At 44.4% G+C, this 26057-nt stretch overlaps 2 protein-coding genes across 2 annotated transcripts in view; both read left to right on the top strand.

The window, feature by feature from the left end:
- The first annotated feature begins 764 nt into the window (after positions 1–764).
- ELAC2 (elaC ribonuclease Z 2) lies at positions 765–21990 on the top strand. Its single transcript, XM_066616279.1, has 24 exons — positions 765–1071; positions 2012–2062; positions 2157–2227; positions 2924–2988; positions 3640–3697; positions 5128–5196; positions 6036–6185; positions 6570–6628; positions 7249–7307; positions 7398–7470; positions 8013–8125; positions 8803–8901; positions 10482–10620; positions 10702–10787; positions 11425–11543; positions 13214–13310; positions 13840–13978; positions 14228–14266; positions 14421–14530; positions 16404–16503; positions 16587–16707; positions 17300–17378; positions 18347–18491; positions 19033–21990. Exons 1-24 carry the CDS (start codon positions 830–832, stop codon positions 19270–19272), a joined length of 2523 nt encoding a protein of 840 aa, XP_066472376.1. The 5' UTR covers positions 765–829; the 3' UTR covers positions 19273–21990.
- Positions 21991–25035: 3045 nt separating this feature from the next.
- Positions 25036–26057, top strand: part of DNAH9 (dynein axonemal heavy chain 9) — a 275746-nt gene continuing 274724 nt past the window's right edge. Inside the window, exon 1 of the mRNA XM_066612893.1 lies at positions 25036–25407. Coding sequence (XP_066468990.1) covers positions 25036–25407 — 372 coding nt within the window. The remainder of the gene's footprint in view (positions 25408–26057) is intronic.

Genomic DNA, 26057 nt, shown 5'->3' with positions numbered 1-26057 from the left:
TCATGGACTCTCCGCTCACAACAGGAGAGGAAACTGAACGCTTTCCACATGCGCTGCCTCCGACGCATTCTCGGCATCACCTGGCAGGACAAAGTTCCTAACAACACAGTCCTGGAACGTGCTGGAATCCCTAGCATGTGTGCACTGCTGAAACAGAGACGCCTGCTCGGTCATGTCGTGAGAATGGATGATGGGCGGATCCCAAAGGATCTCCTCTATGGAGAACTCGTGCAAGGAAAGCGCCCTACAGGTAGACCACAGCTGCGATACAAGGACATCTGCAAGAGGGATCTGAAGGCCTTAGGAGTGGACCTCAACAGGTGGGAAACCCTGGCCTCTGAGCGGCCCGCTTGGAGGCAGGCTGTGCAGCATGGCCTTTCCCAGTTTGAAGAGACACTTGGCCAACAGTCTGAGGCAAAGAGGCAAAGAAGGAAGGCCCATAGCCAGGGAGACAGACCAGGAACAGACTGCACTTGCTCCCAGTGTGGAAGGGATTGTCACTCCCGGATTGGCCTTTTCAGCCATCCTAGACGCTGTTCCAGAACCCCCTTTCAGAGCGCGATACCATAGTCTCTCGAGACTGAAGTTGCCAACAACCATAGAGTGAAAGCTCTGGCTAGAAAGACCGGAAGTGAGCCTGGAATGTATTGGCTGCGTCGTGTCACGTGACGGGAGCCTGCGCTCCTGGCGATTGGCTGCCGGGATTGGGAGCGTCGCAGGAACAGGATTGGCCCGCGAGTGGCCCAATGGGAGGGGAGGGAAGAGGGCCTGAGCTGGTCCTCGTGTAGGGCAGTCTCCGGTGTGGGCGACGGCGAGCGCGCGGTACTGGATGTGGAAGCGGCTGGCGCTGCTGCGGGCGACGGTCAGGGCCATGTCTGGGGGGGCCGTCCCCGGGGCTCGGCGCCAGCGCCCGCCGAAGGACCCGCTGCGGCACTTGCGCTCGCGGGAGAAGCGGCTGGGAGCTGCGGGGGCCTCGGGCCGCGGAGGGGCCACCACCGTCTTCGTGCAGGTGGCGGCGGCCGGCACGCGGGACGCAGGCGCGGCGCTCTACGTGTTCTCCGAGTTCAACCGGTCAGTTGGGCTCCCTCTGCCCGCGGTCTCCTTCCCTTCCCCGCTCTTTCCGCCCGGCTCAAGGTAGCTGTCGGGCTGCTGCATGCAGTGGCAGCCCTGGGGAGCAGGCCACGCGGAGGGGGCATTGGTGCCCTGCTGGTCCTGCTGGTCCTGAGGGGGTGGGGTGGCCATGTGGGGTGGGCGCCTCACCTGGTGAGCTCCTGGTGTTGCCTCTACTCGAGGCTTCTGGGCAGCCCCAGTGGTTCTGTGCAGCTTCTGTGCTGGGGGGTTCCATTCACAGTAGTGCCCTCATTAAGGCTGGCAGGCAGGCAGTGCCTGAAGGAAAATTGTGCATTGCAACTGGCACACCACACACTTGGTTCTTTAGCGCAACAGTTTTCTAAAGCACACTGACAAGGCACTAAAATTGCCAAAGCATGCCTTTGGTTTTTGGATAGCTGTCATGCTGCTGGTGGGGGGCTCCTATCCCCCAATTGCCCTATGAATAAATGGCCTTCCCCCAAACTTCCACGGCACACTTATGGACCATTCGTGGCACACCAGTGTGCCACAGCACATTGGTTGAAAACCACTGCTTTAGAGGTTGAGCTTGTTCCTGGAGAAGACTTTCTTCTGTCATGTCTAGTCAGCTGCAGTGGTATGCCCACCTGTTTCACTGAGCATTGCTGGGCATACACTCTAGTCATCCCTTGGTGCTCCCATTCTTTTTAAATCTGGCACTAGTCTTTTTACGTTTTGTTTATGACAGAAAACTTAATCTTGTAACAGTGACTGTGTCACTAGAGTGAGGGCACAATGTTAACCAGGTTTACTCAGAAGTAAGTCCTGTTTTGTTCAATGGGGCTTACTCTCAGGAAAGTGTGGTTAGGATTGCAGCCTGAGTGTGTGATTAAGTGAACACAAATCTGGACATTCTTTTCAGTAAAATATTTTGTTTCAGGTATCTTTTTAATTGTGGAGAAGGAGTACAGCGCTTAATGCAGGAGCACAAGTAAGTATCTGGGTGTTGGGGAAGCTGGTGCTGGGGAAAACCTTGCAAGCAAGTTACTTCAACCAGTTGTATTTTATATTTTTTTTCACCACAGGTTAAAAGTGGCTCGCTTAGACAATATCTTCCTTACTAGAATGCACTGGGCAAATGTTGGCGGTTTGTCTGGTGAGTGGAGATGCTTTTTCAGGTTCTCAGGTTACTATGATGGTGCAGACTGAAGGCCATCATGGTTCATACCTATTGGCTATCAGCATAGAATAATCCTTTATCTTAAGCTGTGTTTTGTGGTGGGGGTTGCAAGTCAGGTCTTTTTGACTGATTCTTTTGTGTCGGAGACAATCTCCTTTTGTGTAGGAGAAAGTATTAATTAATACTTTCCTGTTTTTTTCAAGTAATTTGGGTGGAACAAATATTTATGTTAATATAATATTTCTGTTTGTCCTGTACTTCAAGGTGTTCAGGGCATTGTGCTGCTTGTTGTCACAACAACACTGTGTGGTGGGTTAGCCTGAGAGAAATGGAACTGCTTAAGCTTCCCTAGTGATCTTCACAGGTTGTGGATTTGAACCCTAGTTGTCTCAGTCCTAGTTCCATCACTCTGTCAGCTATATCAGTCTAGCTCAGTTTTCTCACATTCTGCTTCAATTAAAAGTTCCAAGAGTATTAACAGAAAAATTGCTGTAGCTTTCTGAGCTTGTGTGATAGAGTAGGATACAAGTATTTACTCTTGTATGAGTTTTTTTCTCCTTGGTACTGTTGCTGCCATGGCAAGCCTTTTCTTTTTGATTTTATAATGTTCAAGAGCCAACTTCAGGCTGAAGGCAAATTTAAAAGCAAAACTCTTGCTTATCTCTCTTTCAGGAATGATACTTACCTTGAAAGAAACAGGAGTTCCAAAATGTGTGCTCTCTGGACCACCCCAACTGGTGAGTGGTTATTTCTTTGTAGTACTTGCTTGTGTGCCTTTTCATCCAAGACTAATGCAGTTACATTGTGATGAAGATCAGCGCAACTCATTTTGCCCCTTTGGTTCTATGTCCTGGTATAGATGTGTATAGTTAAAATCCACTCTGTAACCTGACCAAAACCACAGAAATAAATCAATATTTTGCCAGTTTATATTCTTCTGGCAAATAAATACTTCTTGTTTTCCACCAAGGTGGTCTTTTGGAGTTTTTTGTTTTAATTCTGCTTTTGGAAGTTTGTGTTTGAGGATATCTAAGCTTCTGTGATACTCTGCTACAGATTCAAGCTGTAAAACTTATTTTCTTCATGAAATTCCTCCTCACTTAGTATCTATAGCTGGACATGTGACAATGGCATTGTGGATTTGTCTTGTTATAACTTTCTGTCCTGCCCCTTTTAATAAGTTGTACCATGATGTGCTTTCCTTATCTCTTAAAGCTGTGGCATACATGTGGTAAATATGAACGCCTTCTTTATATGGTTAGGAGCAAATGAAGTCTTGCAGTTAGTTAGCTGAGCATGAGATTGTATGACAATAATCCATGCTAATATCATCTTAGACAAAGAAGTGATATGCTGTAGTTTTGAGTGTCCCTATGTATTTCTTCCAGAAAAACTACCTGGAGGCAATCAAAGTCTTTTCTGGCCCATTGAAAGGAATAGACTTGGGTAGGTATTGTAGTTGTGTGTACACAACTTCTTCAAGTTCATAAATACTAGAGTGTTGGCGCATTCTCATACAGTCAGATTGCATTTTATATGATGGTTATGTTCTGAAGTACACATGTGAGGTGAAAATTGCAAATTATTCTTAAATCCAAAAAATATGTGCTATCTCAAAACTATAGTTAGAGACATGGATGAACCGAGGGAATCAGGAGATTTATTTCTCACACTCACTCTGAAGCACATACTGAGTAAAATGGCAGTGGAATCACTTATACTGTTTAAACTATTCTCTCTTTTTTTTTTGCCAAACACACACAAATGAATTCACACAAGTAAGATGTATGTGTCTTGCAACCTGAATGTTGCAACCTGAATGAGGAAAGGCTACAGCATTTGGGCCTCTTCAGCCTAGAAAAGAGACGCCTGAGGGGGGACATGATTGAGACATACAAAATTATGCATGGGAAGGATAGAGTGGATAGAAAGATGCTCTTTACACTCTTGCATAACACCAAAACCAGGGGACATCCACTAAAATTGAGTGTTGGGAGAGTTAGGACAGACAAAAGAAAATATTTCTTTATTCAGCGTGTGGTTGGTCTGTGGAACTCCTTGCTGCAGGATGTGGTCACGGCATCTGACCTAGATGCCTTTAAAAGGGGATTGGACATGTTTGTGGAGGAAAAATCCATTACAGGTTACAAGCCATGACGTGTATGCGCAACCTCCTGATTTTAGAAATGAGCTATGTCAGATGCAAGGGGGGGCACCAGGATGCAGGTCTTTTGTTACCTGGTGTGCTCCCTGTGGCATTTGGTGGGCCGCTGTGAGATACAGGAAGCTGGACTAGATGGGCCTATGGCTTGATCCAGTGGGGCTGTTCTTATGTTCTTATACGCACCTCCTTAAGGGCTGCCTAGTAGAGAACTTTAAGCCTTAAAGCATGATGATTTGATTTGTTGTGCTCAATATATATTTTTTGAAGCTGTGTTCAGTTTGTGTTCAGTTTGTGTTTGAAGCCTTTCAGTTGACAGGGGTACCAGAGCATCTTACATAAAAATCAAACTATGGGAAAGCATTGTAATAGAAAATGGTGGTGTTGGGGAAATGTGCCTTGTTTGTGGTTTCTCTTCTACCTCCTCACAGGGCAGTTGGCATTAGCTGTGAGGTGGGAGAAGCGCTCTCCAGACTTAGAGGCATCAGTAGGTGAAGGTGGTGGTTCTTTGCCTTGCCAACTTTTCTTTCTTTTTCTCTTCCTCCTTTACACAGGCTAGCTGGTGTTTCTGTGGGAGAAGGGGCATAAACCTTAAAGGCTTTAAAATTTTTTATTTGTGCTTGTCAGTATAATTGTATTCAGTATTCTTATCTACAATGTTTTAAGTACAAATTTTTCTTTTAAAAAACTCACCCTAGTATCTGTGTTGTTGTAGCTGTGCGACCCTATTCTGATCCTGACTATCAAGATGAGACAATGACTGTCTATCAGGTTCCCCTGGTAGGTGAGTAGGTGCCCTGATTTAAACAGTGAGGATGGGCAGATGGGTCCCCAGTGAACCTAGTAGAGATCAAAGTGCAATGGTCAATTTACAGCTTTTGACATGGGGATAAAAATGTGAAGATGAAAATGGTGGTTTGTAACAGGGCAGCTGAGTCTGACATGTTAAGGGTCTCGTTTCACTTTGAGGGAGTTTGCAGGACACCACTGTCCTTTTCTAGCTGCTTCATCTGGGCTATAATCTTTTTTCAGTAAATTGTTTCTATAGCATGGAAACTGCTACCTATTTCATTATCCTTGCCCTTTCTTTTTTAGGGTAGCTTAGAGACAGACAGACAGACAGACAGACTTATCAAGGCCACAGAGTGAATTTTATTACAGATAAAGGTTTTGAATCTGGGATGCTATGATTAAATTTAATGTTTCATATTGTTAATTATCAAGAGTGAATAGGTGTTCAAGGCTGAGCCACTGAGAGTACCCTCTAAACAGGAGTTCTCTATCTTATGCAGGTTCAGTACTGCACTTGCCCCAACTACTTTGCAATAATATGCAAAATTAAGCTGGATAGCTGCAGTGATAAATGGGTATCTAGCAGTTTTGAAGCCAACAGCAACATAATTGCTAGATGATGTTATTGGGATTTAGCTGACCATGTTTTGCAGTAGGCAGCTGTGCCTTGTTTCAAATTTGTACTGAAATATGCTCATAAAAGGATATGAAAACAGTTAAACCAAATGAAGATCTTATTTTCAGTTTAAACAAGTGTCTTTGGGGTGGTGGATGGCGGGGGGTGTTGCTCTAATCTCACCTTCTCTCTCCTTCCCTCTTTCTGTGAAACAGGAAAAAAGTCTGTGCTTGAGGAAACGCTGCATCTGAGCTCTGAACCACTAGCAGTTGAGATTAACCAGCAGGTCTCAGGACGGGGATCTCCCTCTGTGGAGCAGCAGCACCTAAAGGGTGATAGAAATAAAGAATCCCCTGATAAAATGGGTGAGGAAACCTAGCTTCTCTGTGTTAGGTGTGGGGCAGGAACAGATTATGACTTTTGATCTGTTCAGAACAAATTTCTTCGTTCCTTTTTTGCCCTTAATAGAAACTTAATAGAAACCATTTACCTCTGAAATATCTGGAAGTTACTGGCATGACTAAATTCAAATGAGATTAAAGTATGACTGTTGAAGGGCATTTCCAGAGGGGAGTAAGATAGTAAGTTGTGCAGTATTTTCATGAAGTACTATTAGCAGAATACCATGGGGTTTATCTTCAGGGTGATTGTTTGACATACTGGCTTGCCAATTTTGATGGATAGTCTTCAGATTTTAAATTCTGTAAACTGCTTCGATATGAAATACAGGGTTTCTTTCTTTTTTAAAGATGGTAGCTGGCGAATTGGCCAAAGGGACCCATCTCTGGTTGTTGCATTTATTTGTAAGGTAAGAGTTGCCTGAAGAATAAGATGTGTCTGTGGCTATTAGGCACCCTGTTTCTTTATGCAGAATAATATTTCTCAGTAACTTCAAACTTTCTGAGTAATGACTGTTTTGCTACTTTAATAGCTTAGAGTTGGAGAACAATAGATGCTAGCCTGGTACTGTACAGTAGCTTATCAGCATGAGCAACTAGTTATTTTTCCAGCTTTTCTAAGTTAGATGTGCTTAGAGAAACACTAAGATTGCATCCTGGTAAACCTTCTTAGAATTTTATTGCACCCTGATTTCAGGTGGAAGCTTGGGTTTTGTTAGCTTCCTAAAAGTGGTATGTGTTAAAATACCACTTTCTTATGAAGCCATTTTAAGCATGACTGCCTATAGGAAAGATTCAGTATTATCAATACCCTTCACTTTGCACTTCAGGTGCTCCATCAGCTTTCCTAAACAGAGGTTCCCTCATCTCTGTTTGGATGTGTTCTAGGCCAACTTTCCCTCTTTGGCTGTTTCTAATACGTATTAGGTGCAGTTTGCAGAGACATCCTTGAGAAAATTCTTGTGGACTGCTACCTTCTCCTAAAGTGTTGCCATGAACAGATAATGAAATGAGTTTTGTTTACCTGTAGCTCCATCCAAAGAAGGGTAACTTCTTGGTGCTAAAAGCAAAAGAGCTTGGTTTGCCTGTGTAAGTACTGAAGGCTTCCTAGTGATCTTGTGTTGATGGGGACATTGGATGTATTTAACTCACTGAAATTGGGTAACTTATTTTTTGTAGTGGTACTGCAGCAATTGCTCCCATAATAGCAGCTGTGAAAGATGGAAAGAATGTCATGTTTGAAGGCAAAGAGGTATGGCTTCAGGATTATTCTTTCACTTTGGGCTATTTAAGTCATGCTTCCAATTGTAGCAAGATATGGTAGATGTAACCAGACTGAACTTATATGACAGGTTCTGTTTGCTCAGGTTTGTTCAGTCTGTGAGCTAAACTTGTAATACTTAATCTTCTCTCACACTCTCAGAGGAAATCTCTGGGTGAGATCAGTGTATTGATCTTATTAACTTGGAAATGAAAAGTTGTAGATTCACAGAATTCAAGCTGGTGTACTTCTCCTTTGTGGATGGTGGTGGCTGACTACTTGAGCCCAAAACCTTTTGTTAAAGTATTCCCAGATGTCAAGAACTGATTATCCACCTCTTGGCTGTTTAGAGGTAACACTCTGATTTCAAATTGCCAACTTGCTAGGCCAAGTGTACAGTATTTAGATTTCTTCTTATAATGTTTTCTAACAAAATGGAATAGCTCCTCCATTCATAAGAGCATGTACCAGGTACTGTAGCAGATTCTACTATAGTGCACCCTAATAGTGTGAACTTGTGTGCCTTGTTGCAGATCTTGGCTGAAGAAATTTGTACTCCTCAGGACCCGGGTGCGGTCTTCATCATAGTGGAGTGTCCTCATGAAGGTTTTGTAGATGCAGTCTGTGAAAATACCACTCTGCAGGGGTATGTTGAAGAATGCTATTTTCAGGAGTCAAGGAGGGCCCTTTGCCATGGTGGCTAGCATTTTCTGACACCTGTGCGGCCTCAGGCTCCTTTCTTTATATCATTTGGGCCTTCATGTATATTGACATTAACACTTTCTAGTAGATATCTTACATTGGTGCATAGAAATGTGCTAAAACGTTAAGTGCAAGAATGAGAGAAGTAACAAGGCTGTAGGGGAAGCTGTATGTGATAGCAGCTTTTTCAAAATAAAATTACAAAAATGTTGTGGGCATTAATAACAGTCCTGTAACCTTACATAACCTTAGTGGTTTTGGTGTGAAGTTTGAGAAACTAGGACTGAAAAAATATTTTGGTAAGTACCACCCTCAAATTTTTGAAGCTTTGATTTATAGGCACCAGTGCTTCATCAGATCATTTAAAGTGGTCATATTCCAGGGTACCAGCATCAAATTTCTAGAAGTCCTGTTTACTTGGCACTTGGGCTCTGCCTCTTGAGATCGCTCTTTGAGAAAATGGTCTTCACCGTAATGCAAATGCATTTCTATGCACAGCATGCTTCTTGAGCTGTTAGAAATAATCAGTGTCTGCACTTCTGTTTCACTTCTGAACTGGTTCAAACTGTTCTGTGGGTGCTGTTCTGTTATTTGAGAATCACTCTTTTTATATTGTTTCAGGTATCAAGGAGAGAAGCAGGAGAATCCTGTAGCTTTGGTGGTTCACATAGCACCAGAGCCTGTTCTGCGGGACAGTCGGTATAAAAAGTGGCTTGAAAGGTTTGTCTCTTGCCTGTATTTTTCATGCTATCCATGTGCCAATTTTGGCACAAATTGTAGATATGAACTGGAATTGGGTCAGATGCAGGTACTGGATTTATTTTGTGTGTATTTTGTCATCTTGTCACTGCTGAAATGACCAATCTGTAACATGCGCAAGCAGTTGTAAAGTTGTGATGGCTTAGTGTTTGTATACTTGGAATTTATGCTAGCTTGACAGATAACAGTAATATGTATCTTTTAAGTAGTGTTTAGTATTCACAGCACTTTTCATAATTTTTAGTAATCTTTATGATGACCATGTAAAGTTTGTCAATACTGCAGAAGCAGATTTTGAGACTGAGCTAGGTTAACTTTGGAGGCTTCCTATCTTATACTATCTAAACTGTTGCTCAATACTAGTTGAATCTCTCTTCTTTAGTCTACCTGGTTTGAAGTGTTGGAAGCTGATCATTAACTGGTGCTTGGGAATTGTGTTTTGTATCCTTAGGCTCTCCTCTGCTCAGTTTACAATTTTTTCTTTCTTGCTTGATTTTGGTGATTACTGTGTGTTCTGGAACACAAGTAATGGGAGAGATTGACAAGTAGTGGTTTGTCAGGGAAGGGGACAGGCATATGAAGCAAATTTGGCCCTCTCAGCCAGAAAGTCAGGCCAATGTTTCTGGCATAATCTGGGGGAGGAAAACGTGGTCAAAAGTGGAAGCATGGGAAGGAGCAGGCCATGTTTGGTAAATGCATTGTAAGCAATGCAAACCATGATTTGTGCAAAATATGTAACTGAGATTCCAAACTTGGTATCATTACCAATATAGGCAGGAGGTCTGGTCTAGAGGGTAAAGCCTCCATTTGCCTGAAGATTAACATCCACAAGGTCGCCAGTTCGAGGCCACCGGCACCGTGCGACCTTGAAGCAGCTGGCAAGCTGCAGCTGAGCTGTTCCATCTGCTCGGAGCGTGGGAGGATGGAGGCCAGAATGTTAAACCAGATCGGAGTGTGACACCTTGAATGTGGTGGTTCTTGAAAGAGAGAACCTTCTTTCAATTTGTAAAAATCCCTGCGTGGATTTAATAAGCCTGCCTGTGTAAACCGCCTTGAATAAAGTCTTGAATAAAGACCAAGAAAGGCGGTATATAAATACTGTATATTATTATATTATTATTATATGGTATATATCTGTATGAACATGTTCACTCACTTATATGTACTAAGTTGTGTGTTTAAGGGATTTTTAGCTATTGCTGTGAGACACTAAGTTGGAACCAGTGTTCAGAAAGTTAAGTCTAAATCAGAAGACAGTTTCACTTGATCAGCAATGTATTACAATATTTATAAAGAAGAAGAAAGAGAAACGTTTTAGAACAAAAATAACAGTTGGGCAATTTGAATTCAATAAAACCCAAATCCTAAATTGTAAGTATCTCTAGCATTTTATGTATGTGGCATGCTTATCTGTATAAGCTTGTTGATGTAGGAGGGAAAACTGAGAAACAATGGAATATCAGCATCCATTTTGGATGTTGAGCATTGACTTCCAGTTTTAACATGCAGTACTATGTGTTTGCCTTTCCTTATTCCGTCAGGTTTGGAACTGGTACTCAGCACTTAATCCTCAATGAAAATTGTGACTCTGTGCACAATCTTCGCAGCCACAAAATTCAAACCCAGCTCAACCTCATCCATCCAGATATATTCCCACTGCTCTCCAACTACCAGAGTAAGGTAGAGTCCTTTCTTCATTTGAAGGTGTGTCTTTCTCTGCAGACTTGACCACACCCTTAAAACATTCTGTGTCCCCATCAGGAAGAAGAGGCCACATTCAGCGTGCCTATTACACGAGGAGAGTGTCTGCTCAAATACCAGCTGAGGCCTAAACCAGAGTGGCAAAGGTTAGTAGGTTCTTAAACTTTTACTGATTGGATAGAGTGCAGCCTTGTCATTCAGTTGCCTGGGCTCTGAATTTTGGAACGAGATGTTGAGAGACTTGGGAACTGCTGTTGTTCCATGTTGCTTTCCACCTCTTCCACATAATCTCTAGTTTAACACAGTGTATGATGTATTGTTGTGCTGTTACCCTACTCTCTGCCTTGCATCACTGGCTAATATGACTGGGCAACAAACAGGGTGATGGCATAATGTTATGTGTTCCTTCACAGGCAGTGTGAAGGAACATGGGGTGGTTGCAGCTGTGTGTTGCAGCATCTTCTTCCTTTGCGCTTGCAAGCTTAGGCTGCAGGTACCATTCCAAACTTTCTGTGGAGGTAGGAATTGGTTTCTTGTGGGATAGGCTTGCTTCATGGAGAACTGATTGGTAGGATGGATACCTGGAGAAGCACTTAAGTATGGACAAGTGATTAGTTTTTAAGAGAACCTAGTTTCAAGGTGGTGGCAGGCATGCTGGGGTCTTTTTTTCAGAATGGATGGAAGTTGAGGGTGGCTGGCACAAGAGCTAATACGGTGCCCTGTCCTGGGAAAGAAAAATTAGTTATCCACACCACTTTGATTTCTAACTGTGCATTATTTCAGGGAGGCTGTTACCGTTTGTAATTCTGCTGAATTTGTAACTGAAGCCTTGGAGCTCCCACACTTCCAGGATTGTGTGCAGAAATGCAGAGAGAGCCTACAGATTGCACCTACCTCATCAGGTGAGTAAATTATTGGTAGTATGTTTGAAAACGGCTAAAAAGATTAGTGGGAAGAAATAGAGTGCATCCTCTTATTCCTGACTTATTTTGAGGGTTACAGGTGGAGCCTATTTATCCACGTTAGTTCCATTCCGTGACTTGGCGCGATTAACAAAAAACACGTTCTGCTAAATTACATAGAGTTACATAAATACACTGCAGCCTGACACTTCCGGATGGAAGGAAACTAAGGCAGCTGTTATCAATCCCCTCCCCTCCGTACTCAGCCCTCCTGTTGCCAGCTGTCCTGCTTCTTTCACAGTTGGAATGGTGAGCTTGCTTGGGAAGCCTCCTCCTCTGTGTCCCTGGTGGCCTCCCAACAGCGCTGCAGCTTCTCCTTTTCTTCGCTGCTGCCGCCCCTGCAGCCCTCCCTGGCCACCGCCATCATGGAGGCTCCTCTGCCCCTGAGCATTCTCGGACTTGTAGTCTGGCTCTCTGCTCACCCTCACCTGTCTCTCCAAGGCTTGCTTGGGAAGGCTTGCTGGAGCAGGAGAGCCTGCATCATGGGGGGGGGGGAATTCAGCAAATACTTGCTGGGTTTTTTAAAGCCATCCCCTCTCCTCCCCCTCCTGCCTCACCCTCCTGAGCCCTCCCCATTGCCAGCTGCCCAGCTTCTTTCACAGTTGGAATGCTGAGCTTTTCAGAGTCCAGCCGTATGCGTTTCTACTCAGAAGTAAGCCCCATTCCAGTCAATGGGGCTTACTCCCAGGAAAGTATGGAGAGGATTGTAGGCTAAATCTCATGCTTTGCTTGGTGGGAAAGCTTGCTTGTTTCCCCCATGGGGGGGGGGGAATTTGGCAAACACTCCCTGGGTTTTTTAAAGCAATCCCCTCTGTTGCTACCACACCTGCCCCTGTGTGTTTGTGTGTGAGTGAGAGAAAGCTCCACCTCGATGCACATGTTCTGGTTACACAGGGTTTTCTGCCCCTCTCTTCAGCCTCGGCTGGCTCAGGGGCTCCTGGAATGTTACTGTTCCTTTGCAAGGGGAACCTCTTCCATGGCTCCAGGGCTGTTTCCCTGCCTGGGCGAGTCGGAGCCTTTCTGCAGTGTTTTGGGCTGCCTGAAAACAGTTGGAGACTCCAGCGCAGGGCAAAGGAGGCAAAGGTGTGTGTGACTTTCACTACCCCCACCCCATTCGCATTGAGATAAATCTGCAGATAAAAAAAATCCGTGGATAAATAGGCTGCATCTGTACTTGTAAGGGGTATAAATTCTGCAAATGAAGTACAATAGTTGGAATCTACTCATTCATGATAAACTTAATTTTCAGGAGAAGTATCTCATGATGCCCAGAGGGAAGAGGCTATGTAATCTGGAGGGAATTATATTGCTCAATTTTCTTCTATTTAGTTGGGGTTCTTTGCTTATATGAAACAAAGCTGCACTGCACATTAGAATTGCTGTGGGAAATACTGTTGTGGGAAAGTCACACTGGGAAAGCAGTCATAACGTTTAGAGCTGTCCACACCTTGATTATCAAAAGATGCATTTACGTAGTATGACTGAATTGATCTGCCATGTGTGTGAATAGCTAGGGTTCATGGCTAGGGTTTTAATCTGGAGAAGTGATGACAAAAGAAGTCTCTGGTTTGCAGGAATTGGACGTGCTTTTTTTTTTTGTCCCTTTCTAGGGAACACAGGACACTATCCAGAAGTTGTATTCTTGGGAACTGGCTCTGCGGTCCCAATGAAAATTCGGAATGTTAGCTCAACGCTGATAAATGTCAGGTAGATATTGGCTAGTTGTGGGGTTGGGGGCAGTCCTTTCTATAGAGGCATTAGATAAATATATAGAGGTAGATAAATCCATGACCCTCAAACACCAATAGTATGTGTATAGTGGTGACTTTGTTACCTGCCAGAGTAGTAAGCAAACACATTTCTGTATGCCCTTTTCAGTAAAAGGCATTGGTCTTCACCCACAAATGGGAATATCTAGCTTTTTTGCTGGGCATTGTACTGTAGACTTTTCATTAGTTGGCATGCAAGTGGTGAAATTTATCGCAGGTGGTTCCTTGGCCTGCGTTAAGTCTATATCCCTATAGATTTTCTGTATAATTCCTGTGTTATAGTTCATGTTCTCTTTGGAGGACTGCATACTGTAAGAACATCTTAGCAGTCTTCCATGGAATATTCTCATGAGAGGTTATATTCCATCATGGGCAAATGCAGTCCTTTGCCTACTTGTGCACTGAAAAGATATAGCAATATTGACAACTGTAGATGTGACACAAATGCACATGCTTTCTCTTGCTAGTTCCACTCAGTCTCTACTTCTGGATTGCGGGGAAGGAACATTTGGCCAGCTTTGCCGCCATTATGGAGAAAAGATTGACCAAATCCTGTGTAACATTGCAGCTGTGTTTGTGTCTCATATACATGCTGATCATCATACTGTGAGTATTTTATAGGGTCAGTGAGTATTTTATAGGGTCCGTGTGACAGTGATATAGCTATCAGTGTGTTTTCTAGTACTTTTGTTACATTAGTATCCTAAGGAAAGTATCCGTTTTTCACTGTACATGTGGTGGTTTTGTGTAGTCACTTAAAAATAAGTTATTTGCTGTTACTTAGTTGCTTAAGGAGAACAGTATAAGAAACTGGCTGCTACTGATTTGTAGTGCACTGATTTTTCTCTCTCTTAGGGTTTGCTGAACATCCTGTTGCAGAGACATCGTGCATTTGTAAGTACTACAAATGTAAATCGTGGGTTCAAAGTGTGTGTGTGGTAGTGGTAGAATGTACCATAGTCAGTGCTTGCCTTGCAACTGATAAATGCATTTTGCTGGTTAGTGACCCTTCTCTCATCTCCCACCTTTTGCTCTTTTCTGCCCTTAGATGACCCTGGGTCAGTCCTCCAGCCCATTGTTGCTGGTTGCACCCACACAGATCATGACATGGCTGCACCAATACCATGACAATTGCCAAGAGATACTGGGGCACATCAAGTGAGTAGGTATTTCAGAATGGCTTGTATGAAATACAGAAGAATACTTATCCGACACCTGTGAGATGTTATGGCTATTACATTTATCACAGTGCAGTGTAGCACTGTGCTACATCTCTTTGTCAAAGTTCTCAAGCATCTCTTCTGCCTCTTAGGAATCCTTACTAATATCTGTGTTAAGCTGTTTTAATCATAGCATGTCATAGATGGGGAAAGATCTGAAAAAACAGAAGAGCTTTTGTAAAGCAGCCTAGTTAAAAACTTACTGAAGATTTTGGAAGATTGCTTGGCACTCTGGTTAGAACTCTGTCCAGCAATATAGATTGTCATGTAGGGCAATATCAGTGAATACTCTTGTCTGTGGAAAAAGGAATGGCTTGTTCAGTGTGTATGATCCATTGCAGCACTTCTGGAAGAGAACAGACTTCCTGCAAAACTCTGTAATGGAGAGAGGGCTACTGTTAAGACAAAACAGTATGAAATGTTGTACATTTGTGGAAGAACAGTCAGTGGTAGAAATAAAACTGAATGTACCACAGCAGGGATTGTACTGTAACATACATAGAAGAGAATGGGAACACTAAACTGTGTTCAGAGAGGTTGTTCACCTCTACAGTTCAAAGATGGAAATACTAAGTGTAGTTCTTGAGCATGGCATCTATACCACTAACTTTAAGCAATGGATAGAGGTGTTTGTTTCTGGTGAGTAAGATTCCGTTCTGTTCCAGAACTCCCTGCAGATATTTGAAACCATGGATATGGGTGAATGCCTGTTCCCATGGTCCGGGAACCGCCCCCCACCCTCCAGAGATGAGGGGAGCTTTGCTCTCCTTACCTCCTGGAGAGGAGTCTGAGCGCAGCAGAGGCCAAGGACATCTGTCCCTGGCCTCTGCCAGGCTGAGACAGAGCTGTATAACTCAAACAGCAAAACTTCCGGTTCCATGGAGAAACCAGAAGTTGCATTATTTGAGCTAAACAGTTCAGTCTGAACCTGGCAGAAGCTGGGGATGGACGCCCTCAGCCTCTGCTGAGCTCGGACTCCCCTCTGGAGGTGAGGGGAGCTCTGCCCCCTTGCCTCCAGATGGGGTGCATGTGGGGGTGTGCTCACTTGGGGGGGGGCTGGACCCAGTCTGTGAATATGGGATCCACAGATATGGGGCCCCCTGTAATTATGAAACTTGCTGCCATTTTGATAACATTTGAAATGCTTCCTGTCTTAATCTGAGTCTCATAAGATACCTTCTGTATGTGCCATAATTCAAGTGTTGTGCTTCTATCACAAAGTATGCAACTCTAATTATTGTAGTCTGACTGCTGTACTGATATACAAGGAAACTCTGATAAGTGTGGTTTGGTTTGGCAGCAGGTTTTGGACATCTCCCAGAAATAAATACTGCTCGAATACTGTGATATTCCAGTCATCATCATCACTTCCCACAGCTCTTCTAATATTTGCCAAATGAAACTTGATTAGATATCAGATTTAAAAAAGATCCAAAAAATGTCAGCCTTGAGATCATATTTAGTGTGATTTGCAATTTAGTTGCTCTTTGTAGAAGTCGCACAGCATCTGCCTAAGTAGGAACTGTGATGAGAATTTCAGGTTCATCTAGCAAAATTGAATTCCAAGGCTCTGTTGAATGGTTTGTGAGAGTATAGATTTGAATAGCAAGTGTAAATTAGATGCTGAGCTGTAGATGGGGGTGGGTAGGAAGATGACAGTTGTGACGTTGTGTTTACTCAACAGGTTAACTGTTATCCCTTAATCACTAGTAAGAAAGACTGCAGCAGTTGTCTTTCTGGGCAACTCAAGCAAAGAATATCAAGCTATCCCTTAACTCTGGTTTATCAGGAGTGTCTCTGTTTCTTTGCAGTATGATTCCTGCCCGGTTCCTAATAGAAGGATGTGATGTCTTCAAACCAAAAACAAAAGCATTTATTGGTTTGCTTATGGAGAACTATGATTTTACAAAGGTATGTTGGGTATGGAATGGGGCAGACTAGGAAAGAGCACACACAAGGGACCCCAGTAACTAACATGCTGTGGTCTTATTCAGTTTCAGACATGTTTGGTCCGGCACTGTAAAAACGCCTTTGCTTGCTCGATAGTCCACAAATCTGGGTGGAAAATAGTCTATTCTGGTGACACTATGCCCTGTGAGGCCTTAGTTGAAATGGGTAAGTTTGTATACAGGATTGGGAGAGGGAAAATGAATGTACAATTTTTTTTGGTATGAGACTAAAATGGTGTCAATGAGAACGGGTTATTCTCTGGTGTCTTTCAAGAGTACAAATCTTAATGCAACTAAGGGCATAATCTTAACATACCCTTTGACCAATGCAAGTTCTTTGCTCTTGCAAAGAGTTGCAAATGTTCCATAAAACGAGTTTGCTCCTCCTCTAGAGTCGGCTGGGCTGGTGCCAACTTAGTCAGGGAGCTAGGTCGATGCAAAGGTCTGGGGTGGGAGGGAGGTGTTCTGGGGTGGCAGGAGGGTGCCTTCAGCTGAGCCAATTTGGGCCCTCTCTTACGCTAGATACAGCATAGGCCTCCTGGCCTGCCTGTTCCAGTGCAAGATAGGATTGTACTGCAACTTGTATGTAATCTGTATTTCAGTGACTTAAAGCTAGCTAGTAGCTTCTTTCCCTGTGCTTCTCAGTTGGGCATGCTGTATGAAAAGTCAGGTATTTACTGATAAGTTTTGACACTGACTTGATAACTTCCTTGCTGTTCTTAATCATTGTAAAATGTGATGAAAATATCTTTACACAGGAAAAAATGCTTCTCTGTTGATCCATGAAGCTACTCTGGAGGATGGTTTGGAAGAAGAGGCTATAGAGAAGACACACAGGTAAAAATATCTAGAAGGTGGAGGAATTTCCATTTTCACTTGAAGTGGAGAATGGCATGAAATATGTTAAAAGGCAGGACTCTCTTGAACTCAACTAACAGTAAAAAGCAACCAGAGATACCTTGTGTTCCTTCTATAGTTGTGTACAATTTGTGCTGATATCAGTTGGCTTTCAGTACTCTTGTAGCCCATTATTTTGATTAGGTCTAAAGTAGTGGTTCCCAAATGCGTTGGCATCAGGACCTACCGAAAAACGTTTCACTGTACTAGCTGCTCAAGCTTCTGTGGCTGTAATGATGATTGGGCAGCAGTACTTCCCCCCCCCCTCCAAGTAGCAGGTGGTTTAACCCTTGATGCATATAGCCTAATTGGCCCTGACAGTTTCGCAAACCACCAAAAATTGGGTTATGACCCCACGTGGACCATGAACTCACAATTTGGGAACTGCTAGTCTTAAACTCTTTAAATTCCATGAACTCCATTTAGTTGGCAAAAAGCCCCAGGACCTAACCATTGCATAATCAGCTGTGAAATGTATAGCAGAATTTGTGTAGTAAAGTTTGCAGCCTTAATGTTTAGTAAAACTAGCTTTGACATATTTACAGGATGCCTGCTAATGGAGGCTAAATATGAAGGGATTATTATTTAGAGTATAATGCATGGGCTCCCTGGACAAGCTCCCATGGACAAGCTCTGTCTTCTGAGAGCCAAATACTTTTTTCCTTTCCCAAGGACAGTTGCTTCTAGTCACCTATTGATGTATAATAGCAGCTAAATTCTTAAACTCCATAGGAACCTCTCACAAAGACAACTTTCCTCCTGTCACAATGTGCTTTTCTACCCCTTCAACATGCTTCTCTATGCACTATGCACTTCTCTATTATCTCTGATATAATGTATAAGGAACTTTTTTCAATTGATGTACTGCAGACCCTGCAGCTTATCATTGTGGTACCTTTTTTTTTTAGCACTACCTCCCAGGCAATTGAGGTTGGGATGAAAATGAATGCAGAATTCATCATGCTCAATCATTTTAGCCAACGCTATGCTAAAATCCCTCTCTTCAGTGAGGATTTCAGTGAAAAGGTTGGAATTGCATTTGATCACATGCAGGTGAGTTAAGAACTGAGCTTAAGGTAAGAGATCCAGGTTCCAGTAGTGAGCACGCATCAGAATACGTTTATATCAAGCTTATATCAACACATTTTCTAAACCAAATTTTGGGCACTTTGTACAAGGTGGAAGGGATGACAGGATGATAGTTTTTGTCTGGAAACTGAGGATGTTGGAAAAGCACTTGTATGAAGCTCAAGACTTAACTTGCCAAACCCACATCTGGGTGGCATGCCCCAGCCATATGTTTTTGCAGAAGGCCTTTTTATAAATGAATGGCGGGAAATAGATGATGGAACCAAAGACTTGCAATAGTTCAGAAGTGGGACACTGCTTTAGCTTGTACTGAACTGCCCCTTTCATGCACTTTGCATATATTAAGGGATCCTGAAACATGGAGACAGGCACTCAGGATGCATGTCTAGAGGACTATTATGGCACATGCAGTATACCCAGCCCTGCTATTTCAAGATTACAAGCTTCGGCTAGATGGCGATTCCAGTCTATTACTGCCACTATAATATTGCTTTTTCATCAACAGGTGCATTTTGGTGATTTTTCTGCTATTCCAAAACTGATCTCGCCTTTGAAAGCCTTGTTTGCAGATGAGATTGAGGAGATGGAAGAGCGGAGGGAGAAACGAGAGCTGCGTCTCCTGAAAGAAGCAATTAAAGCTTCTCAGGCTCATGCTGTTGGTGAGAAGGCACCAACCAAAATGAAATTGGAACACACAGAGGACCTTCATGGCACACCAAATAAAAAACTCAAGACTGCCAACTGAGCAAAGTAGCAAATGGTTGTCTTTGTGCCTTTTTGCCAAGAAGAGAGCAGCTGATGCACAATGTGGTATGTGCACCACTGAAGACTCTAGCAAGTGGCATCAACACTGGAGCCCTGTTTGCTGGGGGAAGCCCCTGGTTAACTACCTGTACTACTTCTGCTGGACTACTAACTATACAGCTAACAAAATGTTCTTCCTGGCTACAAGAACCAGAAACATAGTCTGGCCTCATCTGCCTGTTGACTACAAATATTTAGTTTCTTCGTCTTTTAAAAGCATCTGATCTAAAGTATAACTTTAGGTAAGGGAGAATTAGGCCAAATTGGAGATAAAATTTCAATTATGCTGCTCTCTATTTTGACTTCTAATTTATCAATTTTTAGGGGGCAAGTGCTTCACAATAAAAGGATGCATTGTGTTGTAACTGTGCATGCCTTTGGAATGAATGTGGGACAATTCAGATTAATCTTGCAGTATTCCTCAGTACAGTGATATTTGCAGTGTAATGCTGTAGGTACTTCTTGCTTGTATTTTTTTTAATTCAAGGATCCAGTAAATATTTATTACGCCTGTGTGATTCCTGTTTGGTAATCTAGAATTATCAATACAGGATTAAAACAAGGTTTAGGAGGCTGGCCTATGCTAATTTACATTCCTGCTTTGTTAATTCAATACAGGTGGCATATATGCTGCTGTCATTCAATATAGATGGCATATATGTCTCTGCAATATCCTTACCCTATAGCTAGAATAGGAAAAGCTACAGATGCAAAGTTTAGAGACATCTTATTAAATCAGATTAAATTGTACTAGATAAAGATGCTGCTGTTACAGGGCAGTATGTCAGTGATATGAAGAACACCAGGGCAGCGTTTCTGCAAAGCCCCTGCAGTTAAAAACCTTTTTTTAAAGTTTCAGGGATGAGTGATAACTAAGGGTGGGATTTTTGGTGATATTTTTCCCCAAAATGTCTTGATTAAAATAGCAAATTGTGGTGGTTTTATTCCAATGGATCATTTTCATAAATTAAAATTAAATTATAATTGCTTTTAAATTATACTAGGTAGCTGATAATAGTGTCAGCAAGTGCAACCAAAGCATTATTTCTAACTGGAAAAGTAATCTATTTTAATTTCTGGAAAAGAAATGTGCTGTGTTATGGTTTTTATTCGGGTGTTTTGACACCAAAAAGATAGTGGGGTCTGTTCACAAAAAACAAAACACCAAAAACACATCCCAAGTAGTTGCTCAGTGTTAAAGCTACTCTGGTTCAGTAGTAGCTTTGCATGCAGAAGGCTTCAGGTTCAAATAAGGGACAAATCCATGAGGTGAAATCCCTGTAGAACCCCTGAGTGTTGACAGATCATAGCTAGAAAGACTGATAGTCTAAGGGCACAATCCTAACCCCTTATGTCAGTGCTTTCCAGCACTGGCATAGCAGTGCCAATGGGACATGTGCTGCATCTGGCAGTTGGGTGTCACTCACGGAGGCTTCCTTAAAGTAAGGGAATGTTTGTTCCCTTACCTCAGAGCTGCATTGCCTTTAGGTTAGTGCTGGAAAGCACTGACATAAGGGGTTAGGATTGCGCCCTAACTTGGTCTGAGGTAACTTAATAATAGGTAGGCATCTCCATGAAGAATAAGCCATTAATCCTACTAGGTCCTTGATAAGGGAAACTATTGAGCAATAGCACCACATGTTCTCATAAAAAATCCAACCTCCAGACAGAGGGTGATAGTTTGCAAAGATTAGCAGGGATTTGTAGTGAGAGGTAAGAAAGTAAAACTGGAGCTTGGTTTCTGTGCTTGGTACAAACTTCCTGGAACTACAGCAGGAAGAAATAGCTAGTTTGCTGCTGTGGCTTCTTACAGTTTTCAAAACAGGCATCTCTACTACTTCTAACAATCAAAAGGTATGATTTGATTGTACCAAAACACCCTTAATTGTAATTAGCTTCAGCCTATAGCAGTGGTTTTCAAACTCTCTGGGAGTTTGGAAACTGCTCTAAGTTCCTGCGGGGGTGGGGGGAGGCAGCAGTGCGATCCCCAGGATTGCGCTGCTTGGGGCTGCAGGGGCTTGGCTGCACTTACCAGAGCCTTCTGCAGCCTCCTGGTGGTGCAGGAAGCACTATGCAACCTTTTTGACCTTCTGCAGGGCTCCTGGAAGCTTTGGAAACTAAAGTGGAGTGATCACACTCAACTTCCAGTTTATCGATCTCCCTGCCTCCTTGCTCCCCCACCCCTTAAGGAGGCAGAGGCCAGGGCACACAGGCTCAGGCAACGCCCCAGTTTGAAAAGCCCTGGCCTATAGCATACTATAAATGTTATGTTGAAACAACCGAGGTGTGTTGCAAGATGTTCATAGCCTCTTAAAAGAAAGCAACAGAGAAAAACCTGAAGAGGACTGTTGCTTGTGTGTAACAAGGTTGAAGAGAAGCTTCTGTACTGTATAGGTGCTTTCACTGAATACGGATAGGGCTAACAGCACTAAGAGCTGTTGTATTAAGTGGCTATGCTGTAGATGTGCCTTCAGTTGCTGCTGGATAACTTGGGGGGTGGGGGCTATTTGCAGTAGTGTAATGTTAATTTCCTCTACCTTCCAAGGAACATTTAAGCAGCAGTCTTTAGGCTTAGCCTAACATTATGTCCTAAACCTACATTCTGGTACATGTGGAATTGAGGTGACATGCATATATTAAAGCCAAGTTTCCCATATAATTTTTCCTTAAGTGGCTTTGTGTCCTCTAATGTTCTTCTGTGTAGCTGTAACTTGAGCCTAATAGCTGCTGATGCTATAATTGCTCATAGATGGGGGTGTGGAGGAGAGAACGGAGTGGGGATCACAGGCCATAGTGGCATCTTAAACATTTAAAATTAAATGATCAAAAAGCAGTGTGGTTCAAGTGTGCATGAAGGGTTAATTTTTGTATGGCCTAATCCCATGTGAACTTGTGCAAGGAAAGTGCCCTACCTGTAGACCACAGCTGCAATACAAGGACATCTGCAAGAGGGATCTGAAGGCCTTAGGAGTGGACCTCAACTGGTGGGAAACCCTGACCTCTGAGTGTCCCCCTTGGAGGCAGGCTGTGCAGCATGGCCTTTCCCAGTTTGAAGAGACACTTGGCCAACAGTCTGAGGCTAAGAGGACCTTGGGCAGATACCGCTGCCCAAACGGCCCCTCCTGACCGAGGAGTTAAGTCAGATAGAGGTTAAAAGAGAAGATGTTTCAGACCTCATTGATAAATTAAAGATCGATAAGTCACCGGGCCCTGATGGCATCCACCCAAGAGTTATTAAGGAATTGAAGAATGAAGTTGCAGATCTCTTGACTAAGATATGCAACTTGTCCCTCAAAACGGCCACGGTGCCAGAAGATTGGAGGATAGCAAATGTCACGCCTATCTTTAAAAAGGGAAAGCGGGGGGACCCGGGAAACTATAGGCCGGTCAGCCTAACATCCATACCGGGTAAGATGGTGGAATGCCTCATCAAAGATAGGATCTCAAAACACATAGATGAACAGGCCTTGCTGAGGGAGAGTCAGCATGGCTTCTGTAAGGGTAAGTCTTGCCTCACGAACCTTATAGAATTCTTTGAAAAGGTCAACAGGCATGTGGATGTGGGAGAACCCGTGGATATTATATATCTGGACTTTCAGAAGGCGTTCGACACGGTCCCTCACCAAAGGCTACTGAAAAAAACCACAGTCAGGGAATTAGGACAGGTCCTCTCATGGATTGAGAACTGGTTGGAGGCCAGGAAGCAGAGAGTGGGTGTCAATGGGCAATTTTCACAATGGAGAGAAGTGAAAAGCGGTGTGCCCCAAGGATCTGTCCTGGGACCGGTGCTTTTCAACCTCTTCATAAATGACCTGGAGACAGGGTTGAGCAGTGAAGTGGCTAAGTTTGCAGACGACACCAAACGTTTCCGAGTGGTGAAGACCAGAAGTGATTGTGAGGAGCTCCAGAAGGATCTCTCCAGACTGGCAGAATGGGCAGCAAAATGGCAGATGCGCTTCAATGTCAGTAAGTGTAAAGTCATGCACATTAGGGTAAAAAATCAAAACTTCAGATATAGGCTGATGGGTTCTGAGCTGTCTGTGACAGATCAGGAGAGAGATCTTGGGGTGGTGGTGGACAGGTCGATGAAAGTGTCGACCCAATGTGCGGCGGCAGTGAAGAAGGCCAATTCTATGCTGGGGATCATTAGGGAGGGTATTGAGAACAAAATGGCTAGTATTATAATGCCGTTGTACAAATCTATGGTAAGGCCACACCTGGAGTATTGTGTCCAGTTCTGGTCGCCGCATCTCAAAAAAGACATAGTGGAAATGGAAAACGTGCAAAAGTGGAAATGGAAAAGGTGCAAAAGAGAGTGACTAAGATGATTACGGGGCTGGGGCACCTTCCTTATGAGGAAAGGCTACAGCGTTTGGGCCTCTTCAGCCTAGAAAAGAGACGCCTGAGGGGGGACATGATTGAGACATACAAAATTATGCAAGGGATGGACAGAGTGGATAGGGAGATGCTCTTTACACTCTCACATAATACCAGAACCAGGGGACATCCACTAAAATTGAGTGTTGGGCGGGTTAGGACAGACAAAAGAAAATATTTCTTTACTCAGCGTGTGGTTTGTCTGTGGAACTCCTTGCCACAGGATGTGGTGCTGGCATCTGGCCTAGACGCCTTTAAAAGGGGATTGGACAAGTTTCTGGAGGAAAAATCCATTATGGGGTACGAGCCATGATGTGTATGCGCAACCTCCTGATTTTAGAAATGGGTTATGTCAGAATGCCAGATGCAAGGGAGGGCACCAGGATGAGGTCTCTTGTTATCTGGTGTGCTCCCTGGGGCCTTTGGTGGGCCGCTGTGAGATACAGGAAGCTGGACTAGATGGGCCTATGGCCTGATCCAGTGGGGCTGTTCTTATGTTCTTATGTTATGTAAGAGGCAAAGAAGGAAGGCCCATAGCCAGGGAGACAGACCAGGGACAGACTACACTTGCTCCCAGTGTGGAAGGGATTGTCACTCCCGAATCGGCCTTTTCAGCCACACTAGACGCTGTGCCAGAACCACTATTCAGAGTGCAATACCAGTCTTCAGTCTTTCGAGACTGAAGGTTGCCAACTAATCCCATGTGACCTTTAAGCTGTTTCTGCCCAATGTTGCATATATGCAACAGGGACCAAATGTGTACACCTGTGTGCTGGGCAAAAATGCAAACCCATTTGAAAAGCTTCTGCTGGAGTTATCTGGTGCACATCCATTTTAGTATCACCTTTAGTGCATGTATATCGATCAACAAATACATAACCCCCGCCTTGTTCCAACACTGCTCTCCTTCAAGCAAGCCTTAGAGTGCAATCCAATGCACACTTTCCTGAGAGTAAGCTCCACTTAACTCAGTGGGGCTTGCTTCTGAGTAGACCTGGAGTGGGCGGTAGTCCTGTGGTGATGCGTGGGGAAAGTAAGCAAGCCAGCGTTGTTGGTAGGGAACACAGCAGCCTGGAGCGAGTGGTGTCAAAGGGGCTTCCGAACGCTTGAGGGCTTGGTGGCCAAAACAGGGCTCGTGTGTGTGACCTCCGCGCTCCCCTTAGAATCGCTTTTGCAGCCTGGGAGGCTCACCAGCAGCACCTCCGCCGCCCGCCTTCCAGGCCGTCGCGCGACGCTCGGTCCCGCCCCTGCGGGCCAAGCGGCGTCCTCCGTCCCCCAAGCAACGGTGGCTCCACCCCAAACAGTGGCCCGAGGAGCGGCGGGCAGCATGGGGGGCGCGGACGAGGAGCAGGGCCAGGAGCAGGAGAGCCCCTGGGAGGCGGACCCCCGCGCGCGCCTGCTGGGGGAGCGCGTGGCGCGCAGCCTGCGAGTGGAGCTCGAGCGCTGGACGCGCTGCGGGGAGAGCGCAGAGGCGCGGCTCCTCCTGCGCGCCTTCCTCGAGGGCGACCCCGCCAGGCGGCTGCTGCTGGTGACCGAGTCCGCGGGGGGTCGGTTGGCGCTGGCAGAGCGGCTCTCCCTGGCGGCTGCCGCTGGACGCGCGGGCAAGGGGGTCTTCCTGCTGCGCGCTGCTCCGGGACAGCTGTGGTGCGGGGACCTGTCCGCAGCCCCCCTGGACCAGCTTGCCGCCCTCGTGGAGGAGGTAGGGGGGCAGCAGCAGCCCCAGGGGAGCGTCCACACCTGTGTGTTTTGGGGGTCAAAGACAACTCTGCCCTCGCACTGGCTTCCAGTGCCAAGGAACAACAGGTAGCAATAAAGCCCCAGGGGAGGACCTCCAGGGTGGCCAGGTGTCACACCCACTAAAGAGGACCAGGCCCCCCCCATTGTAGGACATGACTAAACACTCATCTCTGGACTTCATGGGGTTAATTTAAGCATTATAAAACTTAAAAACACTGTTACATTTATTTCATGTGATTAACTTAAACACTGCATTACTTATTATTAAATTTAAAACTATATTACATAGAATTTATTAACTGCAAGAAGGCTGTGTCCTTAAAGGAGGACATTTAAGTTCTTTTCCAGGACACAAGGCTAAAAAGGAGAACATGTCCTGGAAAAGGAGGACACCTGGTCACCCTGGCACCCATAACTCCTAGAGAGAGCACGTGCTTGTTGTGTGGGGAGGGTCCCAGGTTCAGACCTCAGCATCCTCAGTTGAATTGGCTTCAGGTAACCAAGCTGAGAGAGACTCTGCTGGAGACCTTGGAAGTAGTAGTAGGAAGTACATACCTTATGTCAAACTATTTTGACAGCTGAAAGTCCCGCCCCTTTTTACTGGAAATCCCG

Source organism: Tiliqua scincoides, chromosome 2 (genome assembly GCF_035046505.1).
Source record: "Tiliqua scincoides isolate rTilSci1 chromosome 2, rTilSci1.hap2, whole genome shotgun sequence".
Taxonomy (NCBI): domain Eukaryota; kingdom Metazoa; phylum Chordata; class Lepidosauria; order Squamata; family Scincidae; genus Tiliqua; species Tiliqua scincoides.
Note: the sequence above shows the minus strand (reverse complement) of the source record. Positions and strands in the feature narration are given on the sequence as shown.

Excerpts from the sequence above, each read along its gene's own strand:
- ELAC2 (XM_066616279.1), top strand. The coding sequence starts at position 830 with ATGTGGAAGCGGCTGGCGCTGCTGCGGGCGACGGTCAGGGCCATGTCT. Across the intron at positions 6,186-6,569 it reads AGAATCCCCTGATAAAATGG|ATGGTAGCTGGCGAATTGGC; the intron begins GTGAGGAAACCT and ends TCTTTTTTAAAG. Across the intron at positions 7,308-7,397 it reads AAAGAGCTTGGTTTGCCTGT|TGGTACTGCAGCAATTGCTC; the intron begins GTAAGTACTGAA and ends TATTTTTTGTAG.